Below are 18,677 nucleotides of genomic sequence, written 5' to 3'. Positions count from 1 at the left end.
AAACTGGGAGATGGGAAGGACTAGGTCAATTAGGGCCTTGTTAGGCCATAGGAAGGAAGGAATTTGCAGTTTATTAGATTGCTTACATCTAATTGTGCAAGTACCTACAAGGGACAATAAAGAAGCAGCATCTACATCAGACATAGATTCAAAGAGGTTGTATTTTGAGAAATAGGTTAGTTCAAGGAGTAGGAATGGAGAGACAAAAGAGGTTCTTAGACTTTTTTTTGGGGGGGGGAGAGAGAGAGCAGGTGCGCCTGTGAGCAGAGGAGGGGCAGAGGGAGAGGGAGAGAGAATCTCATGTAGGTTCCATGCTCAGCACAGAGCCTGATGTGGGGCTTGATCTCAGAACCCTGAGATCATGCCCAAGCTGAAATCAAGAGTCTGTTGCCTAACTGATTGAGCCACCCAGGTGTCCTGGTTCTTGGGCCTTTTAAAAGAATTTCCTTTTGTCTAAAATTTTTCTGATTTCAGATATTTTACAATTTTAGGACCTAAGTGTCTGTTAGAAAATAAAGTTTTAAAATACTCCAGAGGAAGTTAGTTTTGACAAACTTCACTAGGGAATTTTAAATTGCATTCATTATGAGTAAGGTAGAAAAATCAGCCACTGGAAAAGAAGCCTATATTTTAGATATGTTTCAGCTTGCATAATGGAAGATATATTTAGACTAGTGGATTTACAGAATATCAGAAAATCATATTCTAATTGCTCTACATAATTTGCCTAATGCTCTTCCAGCTGTGCTGAACAAAAGAAATATAAAAAGTTATGTGGCTCCTTTTTTCCCTGAAACTTATCATGATCAAGTGTTATTCTGCTAGCTTTTATTTGTAGCGTCCTTTTGTATTTCTTTTTTTTTTTTGACAAGTGAAAATAAGATAAACATTTTAAGTAAACCAAATTTTCAGGCATAAATACCTTATTAAGTAATATTTGTTTTCCTTTTCCTTTTTAAGATAACCTGCCGAAATTTCATTGGGAAGCAGCTCAAGATTAATCCTTCAACCAGTGAAGTGACAGATACAGAAAACTGCACAGACTTCCTGAAAAAGTTGATCTATTCAGGTTGGAACCATTTTAGCATGCAGCTTTTTTAAAGCAAGGTTTGCCGTTGTGTTCTGCATGTCAGCTCTTCCATAATTAAAATGTTTGCAAAATCTCTTTTGCAGGCTTATTGGACTGAAACTAATCCATTTGATATTTATCATCTTATTTTGCTATAAATGTCGCATAAGGGGAATTAAAACACATGTGCTTATTAGTTTAATCTGTAAATTAGAGAAAGAAAAGGAGAAAGGAAAATTATTTGAAAAATAAGCATGGAATAGACTATCTTGTACATTTCTCCCTGTTTTTATCTCACTTGAGAAGTCTTCAAATTGATCTGTTGCTATTCTTTTTGGAGCTCTGTCTTGACTCCCATAAAAACTCCCATTCCTGGGGCACCTGGGTGGCTCAGTGGTTGAGCGTCTGCCTTCCGGGCAGGTCGTGACCCTCAGGTCCTGAGATTGCTGCATCAGGCTCCCTGCAGGAAGTCTGCATCTCCCTCGGCCTATGTCTCTGCTTTTCTTTTTCTGTCTCTCATGAATAAATAAATAAAATCTTCAAAAAAAATCCAAACAAACAAACTCCCATTTCCATAATCAGTGTAGATTGTTCTCCTATTGGCTCTATCATGATTGAGTTGTAGGTCTTTTCACCAGAGCATAGGAGAAGATGAGGGAATGTCATGACTCCTTTGCTTTTAGCCAAGAAGCCCTGTTGGAGACTTTTGGCAGTGCAGTTTGTGGGAATGAAGCAATAGAATCAAATGAAAATGGAAATAATGCTTTCTCTTAGTTGCACTTGCCATGCGCCTCTGTTTCTGGCATAGGGAAGGAATGCAATTTTTTCCTTAGGATTCTTTCATTTATCTCTTGATTTTATGTATGTATGTGTGTAATCATTTATTCATTTATTGAGACAGGCGGCCACTCAGTCATTTGGCAAATATTTATGGAGTGTCTACTGAGTGTTAAGTGCTGTACTGGATACTGAGACCACAAAGACACTAAAGATTTAGTGAGACTAAAGATTTGTTATCCTAGAATTTACAACCCATTGAAAGAGACTGGTAAGTAAACCAGAGATGATAGTATAGAATAAGACCTGTCATGTTAGGACTACCCCTGCTGCTTCCACTGTAAGCAGTGGTAGTTAACAGCATTGCTGCTGAGAAGACTGTGCAATTTGGTGGAGCTCATTAAAAAGGAAAGACAAAGCTGAGGTTAGAAAGATTGGCAGGTGGGCCTTAGAAGGTGGGATATAGAAATGCAAATTTATCTGGAGGGCTAAAAAGAGCTAGATACAAGGATTTAAAGAAGGAAAGTGAAATGATCATATTTGCGCTCTGGAAAGAACCTTATGCATCCATGTTGGGAACCAACTGAAAGCATAGCTTATGGAAGCAGAAGGGTGGCTCCTCCTAGCTTGTGCATTAAAGATGTGATAAGGCTCTGGACTTAGGCGAGGATAACATGGGAGGAGACAGACATGAGAGAAAGCCTGAAGAAGTCCAGAGGATTGTGTTCTATACTGCTTAGATGAGGATGGGAGGAGTCCAGGTTGCCTTCGTTCCTGACTTGGGTGGCTAGATGGATGTGATGTCTTCACTCTACAGGAAAACTGAAGGGAGGAGCAGATCAGAGAAAGTTACTTTGGAATTAGTGAGTTTGAGGTGCCAGGGTGATTACTGAGTAGAACTATTCAGTATATGGCTAGATAGACCATTCAGGCATTCAGCAGAGATTTACATTTTCATCATCAGTACATTGGTGGTGGTTGAAATCAGGGGTTTTCTTGCATGAGGTCGCTCGGGAGAGTTATATGGAGTATAGACCTGAGGACAGGCTCACTTTGGAAGCTATATCATTCAAACTGGGCTATGCTATACAGTAGTAATAAACAATCCCCAAATCTCATTGCTTCCACACAAGGGAAAGTCTGGTTTTTTGCTCACGCTACTGTGTTTGATGAGGTTGAATATTGAGCTGCTGCTCATCATAGGTTGATGGAACCTCCATCTTGACACAAGCTTCCATGATTGTTTCCAAGGTAGAAAGAACATGAATTTACCCTCTAGAGGGGCCATACTGAGAGGTGAGGGCAGAAGGGAAGGGGAGAATGGACCCAAACATAGGAATTTTATAGGGCAGAAGTTGAAGGTATTCTCATCGGGTACTAAAGATTTTCTTAATAAAGCAAGGGTTTAAGAGCCTAGCCAAGGTTTCTAAAGTAGGAGATTTCAGAAGGAATGTGAAAGAGTGGCCTGGCCCCTGAGGGAAATAGAGGGAAGATAGAAGGGCTTCAGAGCAGTGGTAGAGGCTCCATTTGAGGGAGTTGGTGACCATGAGCTTGTGAGTTCTCCATTAGTGATAAATTATCCTCTCTTATTCATTAAACAGTGGAGTTCTAATAAGAGTGTGATTCATCCTGGTTATGTTCTTCTTTTCTTGATCATATCTGTCAAACCTCTGGAGATCTCTCGATTTGTGATCTCTAGCTCAGAATGTGATTTATATTATCCCTTCCATCCTAAAAATGATGGGCAACAAATGTGAGAAAACGTCACAAATGCTTATTATCAAAAATGCTGACTAGCACCTAAGGGATAAGAAAAACATGCCTAGCAAAATCCTAGACCTGTGTGACCACTGGTTTTATAGATAGTGGATGCAACATGTCAGAAAAGCACTTCGGCGGGTTGTTGTTAAAGCTACATTTGGAAAGGCAAGATGGTTGGTGGTGGGACAGAAAGGAAGGTAGGTAGGGTCAGGCTACCATGATTATTTGGGTTGATTCTCATGGTGGTGGAGTTATAGTCAGTTTGAGCAATGAATATAGCAGGAATATTTGAATGGATAAAATCTAAAAAATATTGTAATGGCAGTAATAATGAATTGGGCCAGGCCCTATATTTAGCACATTATAACCATTAGCTTTTTAATTTTTACAATTTTAGGAGATAGAATTATTATGCTTACATTACAGATGAGAAAATTAAATGTTACTAGTAAGTAGTAAAACCGTGATTCAAACTCTAGTCTGTCTGATTGCTTGGCCTGCATGTGCTCCACTAAACTACCTAACCCATTCACCATTTGTCCTCTTGCAGGTTAGTCTTTCCTTTAAACTGATAGCAATCAGAAAAATTTTGCTATACATCAGTGGTCATAGGGAGACAGATACTTTATTCTGACTTACTGTGATAGTATGGTAGTTTTTAGATATCCTGCATTCTAATTATAAGTTTTAAGCCAGTATCATTAAAATCTTGGCATCTGATTTACAGCTCTTTATTAGACTCTAGGACCTCTGTGACTAGGAGCATCTTTTGGCCCATGCTTTTGGGCTTATTTGGCAAACTTTTAGGATGGTGAATTTTTTTCAGTGTACTGAACTCAGATCATTAACATGTTTATAAGCATGATGGGTCTTATGTGTATTATCATGACATGTTTACAATACTTTTGAAAGACCAAGTGAACTCTTGCTGGTTTCCACACCAGATTGCTTCTTTAGAACATCATAGATTTTCTTTTGGCATAACAGCATTGGGCGGTAATGCTTGATACATTTAATTCTTCAGAACAGATATTGTAATGCTCCAGTGCCTATGAACACTTGATGTTCTCATTATTTAACAACATTCTATTCTCCCTCTATTTAGTAATGCATATGTATTTTGGTATAGTCTCTGTAGGATGTGGAGAAGTGAGAATACCTCACTTTACAGATTATTTTTTTGTATGGATGAGTAACTTGCCTGCTTGATAAGCTTCACAGGGGAGAGAACTATGAATATGTCTTTTATTGTAGCTACTTTTGCATTCTGTCTAGAATCTGTGTCTCGAGTTTTGACCTTATCAGTATTTAAGTTATCTCTGATAGGGTTCTTCAGTCTTCCAGTATATTGGAATTTTCAAATTTTCATCCTTTGGCAGGTGTGTTTTCTTACTGAATCTCATGGGCTTTTGGATTGATGTGACCAATTGTGTAGATAGCAGCAGTTTCAGAGAGGAGCTCCCTCTTGAGACAGAGAAGTAAGGACGGGCCTCTGCCTCGTGTGATAGTCACAAAATCACTGGCAGAACCCTAGTTGGATTACAAGAAAAAAAGGTTTTCTAGAGTTTGAAAAAAGGAAAGAACAACAACAAAAAAACAATAACAAAGTGATACAGTTTATGAAAAAAACAAGGAGGAATAATTTATAAGGGGATATTTGATACAAAGTAGCAGGTTGATTGTATTCAGACCTCACATTTTAAAGACTACAAACATCTTCTGTCCCTCCTATCCTTCTGATTACCCCCAAATACAAGCATGCCTTTGTGAATTTTTATTCCAGAGTGAAATCTCCATGAGAGCAAGGTGTGTATCTGTTTTGTTATCTCTTCAGTGTCTAGCATAGCACCTAATACTGTTAAGTGCTTAATATATATATATATATATTTTAAAAATACATGACTAACAGCCAATATGTTATATCTATTGGATGTTTACTCCCTGATAGGCACTATGCCTGACACTTCACACACAGGTTAAAACAATAACCCTTGGAGATAAATATTATCATCCCAATTTTAGCAGAGATTGGAAAGTTAGGGACTAGAGAAGGTAACCGATTATCTTTAAAATATTGATATGTGAGGGGCTCCAGCTTCTGCCTTTTCCTTTGCTTTCTTTGCTTCTTTCCCGGATCTCACTATTTAAGGAGAAAAAGATAAAAATCCAAGCTCATGAATTCTTGTAGGAAAAACAAAAACAGAGCAGAACCCATATCATCTCTAGGGCATTATGCATAAAGGTAGTGGTGGGAGGAGTCGGAGCATGCCTTGTCTCTTTGTCTGGATCATGCAGGACTGTGCATGGGTAGAGGAGATAAGAGGGGAATTGAGGGAGCAAGATAGTGGACAGGACAATGAAATTGGTAGGGTAGAAGAGAGCCCCTGGGAAGTTAGTAAGAGCTTCTGTCAGCTAAATATTTGATTATCTTAAATGTGTGATAGGCAAGTGTGTCAAGAGTGAGCTTGCCAGGGGGGCAAATGGTTCTCAATGTGGCCATGTATCTGGTTAGACTAGAGCCTCCAGTATTTCTAGACATTTCAGTTTGCTTTGAGGTGGATTGAAAGATGTTTTCTCTATGGCCATAGAATGTAACTGTGCCATTTATTCCATCAGGACGTCCCTCGGCTCACAAGGACCCCAGGCTTCTTCTCTAATTATCTTTTCTTAGGCTTATTTCTGTCCTATTCTCAAAGGTTTCTGTACTCAAATTAGCAGGCCTCTAATCTAGATCACTGCCAGTTCCCCAAGATTTGATGCCCTCTGGCAAACTATTAGGGAAAAGCACTGGACTTGAACACTGGTTGTCTTTTGTGTCTTATAAGGGTTTAAAGTGAGTTAATGTGCCCAAGTTCACTTTTCCTCCCTTTTAAAATGTGAGTAATATTCACTTCTACTAGTTGGGAAGGTGCTGTGAGAATTAACTGAGATTAAGATCTATGTAAGTGATTATTAATGATGTTTATCCCAGCCATTTAGCTTTGAAAACTTGTCATTCATTCATTTAACAAATATTTATTGAGCACATACCACTTAATAGGCACTATTATAGGTCTGGGTTGATAGCAGCAGACAAAATGGACCAAAATCCCTGCCCTCGTGGAAATTGCAGTCTAGTGGCAGGAGGCAATCAATAAACAAACAACACATAATATGTCAGAAGATAATGAGTGCAATGGAGAAAAGAGAAATAGGGAAATCAGGATCACTGATTTAAATACAGTGATCAAGGAAGGCCTCCTGAGAAATTAACTGTTAAGCAATAATCTTAGGAATAGGTTAAGTGCCTAAGGTTAAGCAATAACCTAAGGGGCTAAGTGAGTGAGATATGGGAATATCTGAGGAAAGAATGTTCTAGAACAACATGAACCACTAGTGGGGGTTTGCAGAAGATCCTTTGGATTGCTTGGATTTTTTTTCCCAGTGAGATGGGAAGCAAGATCATTGGCCTAGAAAGGACAGGGAAGAGGTAATTCTTTGCCACATAGCCAATTAACCACTTTTTTTTTTGTCTCTTCCAACATTGGAACATTCCCTGCATCCTTCTCTTATTCCCATTTCTATCATCCTAGTTGAGTTCAAATCACAGTATCAGTGTTGTGGCCTCTCAGCCACCACCCTCTTTCTGTTGCAGTCTGCTAGCTCTTCCTAAAATACTGCTTGTGTTGTGTCTACCCTGCTCAGAACCTTCCTCTTCCTGTGCTTCCTCTTAGAGAGGATGAAGGCAACTTTCTCAGGGGTGGGGGGCTTTAGGTCTCTGGGAAGCCCTCTTTGTTCAGTGAGGGTGGCCATGTCATCTCGCTGCACCCCGAGTCACCACCCTGACTCCTTCTATGCCTCTCCTTGTACAAAACTGGTTCTGTGACTTCAGAGAAACTACCAGACTTCTCTATGCCTTATTCTCCTCATCTGTAAAACGAGGATATAACGAACAGTACATACCTTTTACATTGTTTTTAGGATTTGATGAGTTTGTTACAGTAAATTATATAGAATAGTTCCTGGTGTAGTATAAGTACTCATTGAGTGTCAGCTGTTCTTATTCTAAAACTTCTTGCCTCCTTCTTCCCAAGCAAATCTTCCCTATCCTCTAAGACACAGCTAGCATGTCTTCTCTCTTTCTTGAGCATCCTTTCCTCCCTATTGCTGATCTCTCATTTCTCTTGCCCTAATTTTGGCACCAGGAACTCTCTGTTAATGTGAGTTTAATACTCCAGGGTCTGAATGCTTCATCTCTTTAGCTAGACCATACCTCTTGAGGGCAGAGGGGCATGCCTGTTAACCTCTGTACCCCCATTCCCTTGCAGGTTGCCATGCTACTCTCAAGTAGGGGGCCATCCACCTGTTCAACTTGTTGAAGAAGGAAATTACTTTGTAATTTTTTTCTGTGGTTTTTTTTTTTTTTCTGAATTATCTGAAGCTTGTATTTCTTCCTTCTTACGGGACTGTTTCACGGTGTATGGCCGAAAATCTGTAGCCTGGTGCTAGAGACCGTCACTTCCTCTCCAGGGAACCTTGAGGCCACTCGCTGCCAATAACTCTTCTTTCCTGCCATTTCTCAGGACTGTTTTTAGTTCTGCTCCCTTTTATGGCCTCATCTTCCTTTCCTTTGCATCATCCAATATTAGAAACCTGTCTTTCCCTTCTCTTAAGAGAGCACTTACCCATCCAAGCTTCTTTGTTTCCTCCTTTCGTTTCTTTCCCAAGGCACCTCTGCTTTGAAGAGGCTGCTGAAAGGGGTAGATTATTTCATCTTTTATGATCAGCAAAAGAAAAAGTAGGAGGCTTCATGAGGAAAATTGGCAAGATCTAAAGTTATTTGCATTTCATAGGAATCAAAAGTTTTCTAAATTTTTTTTCTTTTTTTAAGGAACTTTCAAATATACCACAAAAATTTGATCTGAACGTTGAAACACCTGCTGCAGACCTGGGGGCTTTGAATTTAGCAGCTTTAGTTTGGAACCAAGGAATTCTCTGAATTAGAAAATCTTTTGCTACTAGTTGGCTTACTGCAGCATTTCATCCTCCGGTACTCTTCTTTTTCCTTTCAGAATATAGCCATGCCAAAGAGCTTGTCTGTGTGCCTGTGGACGTGACAGACACTTTGAGATGTTTTAGAGAGACCTTGGAAAAATCCAGATATCATAACAGATCAATCCGACACAGCAGAAAATTGCTTTTGTTATTACTTGCCCAGACACAAGGTAAAATACTTGCTCTATATCTCTTGCTCTTTATTTATGGGGGGAACACTATTCTGTGGATCTACCATATTCTGCCATAGGTCCCTCCTTTCCCCACCTCCCTGTCCACTCCCTGCTGCCCTTCACTTGCTGCTTCTTGTCTAGTGGATCATGACCTCTCTCACACACTTCATTCCAACCAAGGACTGTCTCACTCATCTGCTTTTATGTTTCCTGTGAAGCTAGCATACTCCCTTGAGTAGACACAAAAACAACATTTGTTATTTTTTTGGACTCTGTGCATCTACATTCTTACCCATCTCTTCACAAGTATGTGCTATAGTCTTTTAAAATTTTTTTTCATGAGTAGATGACTTGATTCACTGAATTAACTAGAACCTATTACCAAAGCCCTACTTTATCAGTGTTGAGGAAATAGATGCATTCTAATATAAGCATCAACAAGACTTCTTTTTAATACCATAGATTTTGATCTTAGAGATTTCTTTTAGCTTAAAACAAGATATTCACTATCATTGGTTACATCACATTAGTTTGTTTTTTTCCTTCTCAACAGTTACTGATTTGTGAACTCAATCAAAGCAGGTTTTTGAGTTGGTTAAGTGGTAACCCCAGAGAGGAAGAATATACTCAAATTTAGGTGGGGAAAATCCTGTCGTATTTATGTTTGGGTTATTAAAAACTTGTTTAAAATCCTAATATATGTTTGTGATCCTTGCTGTTCAAATTTATTGGAATAATAAAAATAAGCTTAAAGCATAAACTTAAATTAACAGACTTAAAATAATTATAGTTACTAAAAACAGTTTTAAATGTAAACTTAAGATGCTAGTATTCAGTGAACCCGTATTTCAGAAATTTGACCAAATCTTGTTTTTACAATCACTGACAAATTTTTTATGTATGTATGTATACATATATATATATATATTTGTTGTTGTTGCTGCCCCTACTCACCCCTAAAAAAAGCACTTACTATGGCCTGTGCCCATAGTTTTTGGTTGTATTGTCTATAGGCCCACATTACATTAAATTAGCTTTCTATGTTATGTATAAACTTCTTTCAATTATGGTATATATTAATAATGGTTAAAAAAATAATGGTTAAGGGCATGAACAAAAAAAGCAAATATAATTCCTAAGAGTGGATTACACTGGTTCACCCTGAATCTCACCTGCTATTAAAATATTCTCAGCAATTTATCCCCAGTCCTCAGGCTACAGACTTCAAACTCTACATTAGCTTCTCTTCCTCTGCAGCTATTGAGTACTTCCCCTAGAATAGTTTTCCTTTTTTTTCTTGTGTGTTCTCTGATCTTATGAAGAGACTAATTCTTTCCCATTTCCCTCCTTAGGTCAGAACTAACTATGTGTTGCTTCTATCCCAGAGGTCTCTGCCCCAGAGGCAGACTAACATCTTACTGTTGGAAGCCCTTAAAAAAAGGCAAACCCAAACCATGTTAACGTCCAGCAATTCCCCATGAGAAGCAAAGCATTATTTCAACATTACTTTCTTTCTTTCTTTCTTTCTTTCTTTCTTTCTTTCTTTCTTTCTTTCTTTCTTTCTTTCTTTCTTTCTTTCTTTCTTTCTTTCTTTCTTTTTTAAGATTTTATTTATTCAGAGAGAGAGAGAGAGGCAGAGTCACAGGCAGAGGGAGAAGCAGGCTCCATGCAGGGAGCCCAATGTGGGACTCAATCCCGGGCCCCCAGGATCACACCCCGGGCTGCAGGTGGCGCTAAACCACTGCGCCACTGGGGCTGCCCTCAACATTATTTTCTGGCACAATAACAGGTATACAGCCCGTGCACATGTACCTGAGTTCCTCAGAAATCATACTAGATACTAAATTTAAGGAAATAATGTCTGTCAAACTGCAAAGAAATCTCAGCTATGCACAGAATTTTTCCTTTTTCTTCCTGTCCATTTCTTTTACCTTTCCCCTCCTCAACAGCTTCCCCTGTATCTCCTTTTTAACTTTCTTTTTTGGGTGCCTAGGTGGCTCAGTTGGTTAAATGTCAAATTCTTGATTTCAGCTCAGGTCATGATCTCAGGGTTAAGTGATGGAGCCCTGCATCAGATTCCATGCTGGTCTTGGAGCCTGCTCGAGATTCTCTCTCCTTCTGTCAAGCCACTCCCCTCACTTGCTCTCATGCTCTCTCTCTAAAAAAAAGTAAGTAAATAAATAAATTTCTTTTTTTTTTCATGAATTTAGGAGATAGAGGAGGAATAAGCAATTCAAAATTTACTACTGGAAAGGTGGAATTTTGCCTGGGGACAGAAGAGATGCATATGCCAACACCCCCCAACCTCTCTCAGGAACACTTCAGAGTTTTTAGTTCAGTGGAGAAAAGTAAACTTCCCTATTCTCAACTGGGACTTGTAATTTCCTCTTATTATAAAACTATTGGTAAGATTCATTTCATTATATATTCATTTTCAGTAGCATCTTGGACATTAATGTTGAGTTTGCATTTGGGCCTGAAGTGCCACCTTTAAATGTCAGATGAAAGAGATTGAGCATAAAATCTTGTAGGCAGTGCCGGAACAGTGTTGGGATAAGACTTTCAGTCTCTCCCAGTCTCCACGTTCCCAACTTGGGCTGTCAGCATGCTGAGGTTTCCACTCTTCTGCTCATCACCCTTTAAGTGCATCTGTGAACCAATTGTTGGAAAGTGGTCACTGTTGTGTTCTTTTGCTCCGCCCTAGCTAATCTCACTTTCTTTGTCCTTCTGTTTGATTTGGCTCTTCTACAAATTCAGCAGTATATACTCAATCTGCATTGTAGACCCAACATCCCCCTTTTTTTGTGACAGACATTTAGTAATATCCCCTTTACTCCCTGAAAAAAAATGTATATTTAATATAGTCTCTCTACACATGTTCTTTAAAACAATAGATAATTAAATCCTAAATGTAACATAAAGGATAAATAATATTGTTTTATAATAAAATAATCTATTTGTGGCAGTTAAATGCTCAGGCACTAGAAAGTATAATGATGCAGTTAGAGGCTCATATCCTGTGTGTTGAATCACTATGAATGTCATAGCTACAAATACAGCCTGAAACAGCTTTATTGTATCGGTGCTGCAAGTACTATCAGCACTGTTAACTTTAGTGACGGTGTTTTTCTAAAATGGCTAATCTAGGTGCAGTACAAAACAAAGCACTACAGTGAATGGTTGCATTTCTGAAAAATTCAGAGAACTTTGGACACATACAAAAATGCCCTATTTATATGTAAAAAATGAAGTTAGAGGTTAGACTTAGGCAATTGTAAACAGGTTTCTCACTGTTCTCTTCACTGTAGGGGGAGATTCTGTGTGTTATAGGACATCCAGTGTCTCTGGTCTTCACCGACAAAATGCCAGGAGATGTCCTCTTGTGACAACTAACAAAACTTTCCTCAGATTTCTAAAATACCCTGTAGGAGTCAGTACTGTTCTCATTAGAAACCACTGTTAGGTTTTGTTTTGTTTTTGCTATATATCTCTGAATTTATGCACTTCTCAGAAAACAAAACAAAATTCAGATGCTATTAAAGGTGTGCTTTTTTTAAGATTTTATTTATTTATTCATGAGAGACAGAGAGAGAGAGAGAGAGAGACAGAGAGGCAGAGATATAGGCAGAGGGAGAAGCAGGCTCTGTGCAGGGTGCCTGATATGGGACTCAGTCCTAGGTCTCCAGGATCAGGCCCTGGCTGAAGGAGGCACTAAACTGTGGAGCCACCTGAGCTGCCCCCCCACCCCTTTTTTTTTTTTTTGCATTTGGGTAAAGGAAAAATTTGATACACTGTGATCTTGTCACATTCCTGCTTAAAAACAAGCACTTCAAGTCTTCCTATCCGTTATAGAATAATGTACACATTTCTCCACCAGAAATTCACTATCTCCTTCTATCTCCTTCTTTACACTCCCAAGAAAACCATAGTCCAGGGATCCCTGGGTGGCGCAGTGGTTTGGTGCCTGCCTTTGGCCCGGGGCACGATCCTGGAGACCCAGGATCGAGTCCCGCGTCGGGCTCCCGGTGCATGGAGCCTGCTTCTCCCTCTGCCTGTGTCTCTGCCTCTCTCTCTCTCTCTCTGTGACTATCATGAATAAATAAATAAAAATCTTTAAAAAAAAAAAAAAAAAAAAGAAAACCATAGTCCAGCCACCCATGTCATTTCCATATACACCCCACCCTTTCTCTATAGTGTGCTTCTTCTGAATTTCTCCTCTACTCCACCTCCACCTGCCTGACTCTTACTCCACTCTCTCCATGTTTCCTATCTCTTAGATCCAATCACTTTCTCCACCATGTTCAGGTGGAGTATCATTTGTTTTCTTTCTGTATATTATCAGGAGAACTGTGAAGGCAGTATTCACTTGCAATTTGCTTATTGGCACATTTAAGGAATGATGCCATTTAAATATTCCTGAGAATACGAGGAAGATATTTTCTAAGAACTGACATTTGTTCTTTCACTTGGTTAAAAATACAGATGTTCTCCAAGCCAGCCATCAGAGAAGTCTTAAAGTTCAGGCATTACATGAACTTGGAAGCCTTTTCATCTTTGCTGAAAAGAAAAGGTAAATTTTTAGTGGAAGTCAGTAGAACAAGGGATAACTTTTTTTGGGTAGTTTGTTTGAAAATATTTTTAATTATCATGGAAAAAATATTGTCTTTCGTAAACTTTAGCTCTTTGATAATATTCCATTGCTACATTTTATTCATCAAATGTTACCTGAAACAGTTATAAGCAGCAAATGGTATAGATTCATTCTCTCACATTTTAATTAAAATGCTTCTTTAATGCACTTGCTTTCTCTTTTGGAAGATAGATTTAATGACATAGATCTTGAAAAACATGCTGCTTGATGCTCTGTTTCTCTTTTAGGGCTGCTTTTAAATGTTGGTGTCAAGCTCTTGATGAAATATTCAAATCAGAAGATGTGCTACATAAGTGGAAAGAGTTTGGTACCTCGTTCACCAATGCCAGCAGCTATTCACTTCCAGGTTCCAAAGATTATAGTGAGGAATTTCTGTCAAAAGTTGGCATTTGGGGATGTTTGCAAGGAGCGGTCATATCAGCAAAAATAGCACAGTGAGTGTGGCAATGGAATGAGCTTCCCTTTGTGGGGTACCCCCCTGTGTCATATAGAGTGCCGTGCCTCAGACACATGGGATTCTTAGCTGTGTCCATATCATACAAAAGTAGACAGTTTACTTATTTGTGATGCTTATTATCTATGATCATCTCCTCTCCCTCTTAATGGGTTTTTCCTGACGAATCCCTCACTGCTCACCCTTTACTCTATCCTCTGGTTCTCAACCTCAGCAAGTTCAAATCCGTCATCATTTTTAGCTCCCATGGAACTGTTTTGTACCTACTGCTTTATTAGTCTACCCTGGTGCCATTCACCAATTTTACTTTCTCTCTCTCTCTCTCTCTCTCTCTCTCTCTCTCTCTCTCACACACACACACACAATTTTAACTTGGTTTTTCTTTTTTTTTTAAATAATGTACAGACTGTCGATTTTTTATTAAAAGAAATATGCTTTGATGTACTAAAAGACAAACAAAAGAGCCCCCAAAACCCCCCAACCCAACCCTATTCCCCAGAGTGTGGACCTCACATGGGCACAGATCTCTGCTTGTTCACCAGTGTATCCTAAGTGTCTGGCATGGAGTTGGCACTTAATAACTACTTGTGGAATGAACAAATGAGTGAGTGAATAGTTAATATGGGATCGGTATGGAGGCAGGCCAGCTTGAGCCTAATTCAAGAGTCTCCTACTAACTCTAGGACCCTTGGCTCGCTACTCATTGTCTCTGAGCCTCAGTGTTCTCATTGGTAAACTGTGGTGGCAAGAATTGTAGGACATACTTTATTAGTTTGCTAGGGTTGCCATAACAAAGGACCAGTTTGTGGGGGAATTTATTGTCTCAAAGTTCTGGAGGCTCAAATACCTAGATCAGTGTGTTGGCAGGGTTAGTTTCTTTTGAGGCCTTTCCCTGCTTGTAGGTGGCTGTCTCCTTGCTGTGTCCTTCTATGGTCTTCCCTGCATGCATGTCTATGTCCTAATCTCTTCTTCTTATAAGGATATATGTCATATTGGACTAAAGCCTACCCTAGTGACCTCATTATAACCTGTTTACTTCTTTAAGGACCTATCTCCAAGTCCAGACACATCCTGAGGTTACTGAGGGTTAGGACTCCAACATATGAATTGGGGTGGGCATAATTTAGCTCATAATATATCCTGTATTAGTTTCCTAGTTCTGTAACTAATTACCACAAAATTAGTGGCTTAAAACACACAGATTTATTATCTTACAGTTATTGGGGTCAGAAGTCCTAAAATTAGTGTATTGACAGGGCTGTGCTATCCTCTGAAGACTCTAGGGAAGAATCGCTTTCCTGATCTTTTCCAGCTTCTGGAGGTCTCCTGTACTCCCAGCTCATGACTGCATCTTCTGCCTTCAGGATCAACAGTCTGGATTACCTTCCTCTTTCTCTCTCCCATTTCCTCTCTCCCTGACCTCTGCTTCTGTGCTTACCTCTCTTTTTCTGGCTGACTCCCCTACCTTTCTGTCATAAGGACCATTGAGATTACATTGAAACTAACCTTAATTTTAATCACATCTGCCGTCTCTCTCTTTTTTTTTTTTTTTGCCATGTAAAGCAATATATTCATAGGTTTGAGGGATTAGTAGGTCATGGATATCTTTGGCAGGAGGTGGGAAGCATTATTCAGCCTACTACATGTAACCTATAACACGTGACATATGTGAAAGTCTGCCACAGTGTCTTATACCTATTTAGCACTGACAGATATTTTAAAGACTTGAATAATGTGAGAAATTTAAAAAGTATGGAAGGAGTAGAGGTACAGGTTTCTTTCACCTCTCCAGGTACATTTTTAGCTTATCTATAGGGTATGGTGGACAAAGGCAAGCATAGTATCATGATCTATAGAGAAAATTTAAAAAATTCTATAAATGGAAAAAAAATCTAGAAGGAAATTAGCTAAAATGTTACCAGCAGTCATGTTTAGGTGGTAGGATTATCAGTGATATTTCATTTTGTTTTTTATGTTTTTTTATGTTCTAGATCTTATATAAGAGTATAGCACTTTTAGAATCACAAAGTCTGTTTTAATTTTGGAAAAGCTGTACTAGCGATGTATTTATAAAAAAGTATTATTGGAAAATTGTTCATGAATCCATTTATTTTTGTGATAATTATTTAGATTTACCAAGATCTTGGAGGTTGACAAGAGAACCAACTGTTGCATTTTGTCTGCATTACTCTTTCAGGTAACATTTTATGTATATCTTCTTACAGTAGCGACCATTCAGTTGGGGAAAAAGAAGTGCAGTGGTTTATCATAGTCATAAATCTCACAGGTAGGAAGATAGCACAGACCTTGATGAGAAATCATGAGTCCACCTTTCCTTCACTGGCTAAACCCCTGTGGTTTTTTCACCTTGAATATTTAGCAGAATCTCTTTCTCCTTCAAACTCTGGAAGGAGTTTTGCAGATAAGGAAACTGAATCTTTCATCATTAGTAGGACTGTGTTGTTAATGAGATGTGAAGCCAGTTTGACTCCATACGGTGGCCTCAGGTTACCTCATCTCTAAATAAAGTTTTGCTTGATTGCACAACGTGAAGTATACCATATAATGAAAGCAAGAAATAAGTTGAAGACTACAGAACTAGACTGTTGGCAGCTTATAGAATTTTGGTTTGACTTCATTGAAGAAAGGAGCTTTTATCTGTAATACAAGACATTTTGAGATACAGGGATGTAGCCGTGGCCTTTGCAATCTACTAAAGGTTCTGTTTACTTTAAAGGGTGGACACTTGTGTTCTGTGTATCAGAGGCATCTGATAGCTTATTAAATCTGGTTAGATAAACTCTCTGGAAAGCCTTTTCTGGATGTAAGGCCAGACTTTTCAGTTTTATTATGTTCTATGCACCTCTTGCCTGTGCTTTAAAAGAGTGGAGGTAGAAGAGGCAAGAGTGTAAAGGGAATGACAATCTGATCCTGACTCCTTATATTGCATTCTTTACTGTCAGATACTGCTTGCTCTTGAAGATAATGCTGTTTATGTTTTAGAAAAGAAGTAATTTAAAAATTAAATTTTTGCTTACTATGGGAATGTAGTTTTTAGTAATACTACACCTAAAATAAAAGCTGCTGAGGTTTATTTTAAAAATTTTTTTTTGTGATTTTTAAAGCAGATTTGTAAAATTCAAAATGTAAACAATTGCAGAGTATTTTAGAGTAGGTACCTTAAAACTTTGAGAACAATCTGATTAAAATTCTTTTCAGATATATACATTAAAAAATGTTATAATGCACTTAATTATTTAGGATAAAATCAGAAGCACTCCTAAATGTAAAATTTAATTTTGTGTATCAATCTTGTTTCCCAACATCAAATACAATGTTGGTCATATAAATTACCTAAGAAATATTGGTGAAATTAAACAACTCATCTTTTTACTTAATTCAGTTAAAAATTCAGAATTAACTCTGCTTGGTTTAGACTTCTGAAATAATTGATCTCCTCTGCTTATTGTTTGGTATAGTGGAAAGAACACAGGTTTTTGTTTTTTGTTTTTTTCATTTAGATAGATGTGACTTTGAATCTTCTTTCTGCCACCATTTGCTATGTGACCTCAAATAAATTAATTGTTTAAGCCTAGTTATATAATTTGTGAGGTAATAATCCTTCCTTCTAGGGTTAGGTTAAATGAGGATTAAATGAGGTAGTGTTTATAAAGAATTTACAAATAGTGTCCAACACAAAATTGACCCCAACAAATGATAGTATAGTGATAATTCTAAAAATAATAAGTATTCAACCACCATGGAATTTAAAAAGCCCATCTTGAGTGATGAAAGCATTGGGGACCATAATGAGAACATTAATGATAAGTACCATTGATACAATGTTCTAGGCATATACAAAGCATTTTAGGAAGTAATATGTATACTTATCTTTGTTTCAGTGTTGGGAATGCAACTCATAGCTCTACATTTCACCTGTTTTCATTTTCAGGGTTTGCTTAGAACTACACTTCCACACCCCAAAGCTGAACGTTGCTACGCTCAGTATGAAATCACTCAGCTTCTCCCAGGTGTTGAGCTCTTCTCAGACAGATACAGGGCTGACATTTGCTCTGTAGTTGCAAGTCTGTATTACATTATACGTGAACTGCACTATACAAAGCAAAATTTAATAGTAAGTAACTTGAAAAATCAACAAATCTTAATTCGCTTTGGTATTTCTGCCTTACACCTTCCAGCTTTCAAATTTTGCTAATGTGTTCTTGGTTGGTCTTGTTTAACTCTTAAGCTCTATATTCAGGATTCTTACCTGTACTTCAAGATAAAATATATTAATTAATATTCCATCTTTGACATCACTGGTTGCACTACATTTTGGATACAAAGTTAATGTGTGTTTGATTTTGTTCTTTTCTTACTCTTTTACTTTATCTTTTTTTCTTCCTTCTTGAGACAGTTGGGGAAATTTATTAGACTATTTCACTGGTCTCAAATAGAGGAATCTAGTGCACATGTAACTCACTGTGTTAAGTCATGGAGGTCACATCAGTACCAAAGCTATTAGACTATTTCTTTAAGAAAAAAAAAAAAGGGATGCCGGGGTGGCTCAGTGGTTGAGCTCCTGCCTTCAGCTCAGGGCATGATCCCGGAGTCCTGAGATTGAATCCTGAATTGGGCTTCATGCAGGGAGCCTGCTTCTCCCTCTTCCTGTGTCTCTGCCTCTCTCTGTGTGTATGAATAATAAATAAATAAATAAATAAATAAATAAATAGATAGATAGATAGATAGATAGATAAA

The 18,677-nt window shown here is 38.2% G+C and overlaps 1 protein-coding gene across 1 annotated transcript in view; it reads left to right on the top strand.

Moving 5' to 3' along the window:
* Window positions 1-18,677, top strand: part of CFAP54 (cilia and flagella associated protein 54) — a 299,369-nt gene that overhangs the window by 155,149 nt on the left and 125,543 nt on the right. Inside the window, 7 exon segments of the mRNA XM_055336223.1 lie at window positions 961-1,069; window positions 8,659-8,811; window positions 11,025-11,219; window positions 13,297-13,384; window positions 13,693-13,899; window positions 16,050-16,116; window positions 17,872-18,054. Of these exon segments, the coding sequence (XP_055192198.1) occupies window positions 961-1,069; window positions 8,659-8,811; window positions 11,025-11,219; window positions 13,297-13,384; window positions 13,693-13,899; window positions 16,050-16,116; window positions 17,872-18,054 (1,002 nt within the window).

This window comes from Nyctereutes procyonoides, unplaced genomic scaffold (genome assembly GCF_905146905.1).
Source record: "Nyctereutes procyonoides isolate TBG_1078 unplaced genomic scaffold, NYPRO_anot_genome, whole genome shotgun sequence".
NCBI classification, from domain to species: Eukaryota; Metazoa; Chordata; class Mammalia; order Carnivora; family Canidae; genus Nyctereutes; species Nyctereutes procyonoides.
Note: the sequence above shows the minus strand (reverse complement) of the source record. Positions and strands in the feature narration are given on the sequence as shown.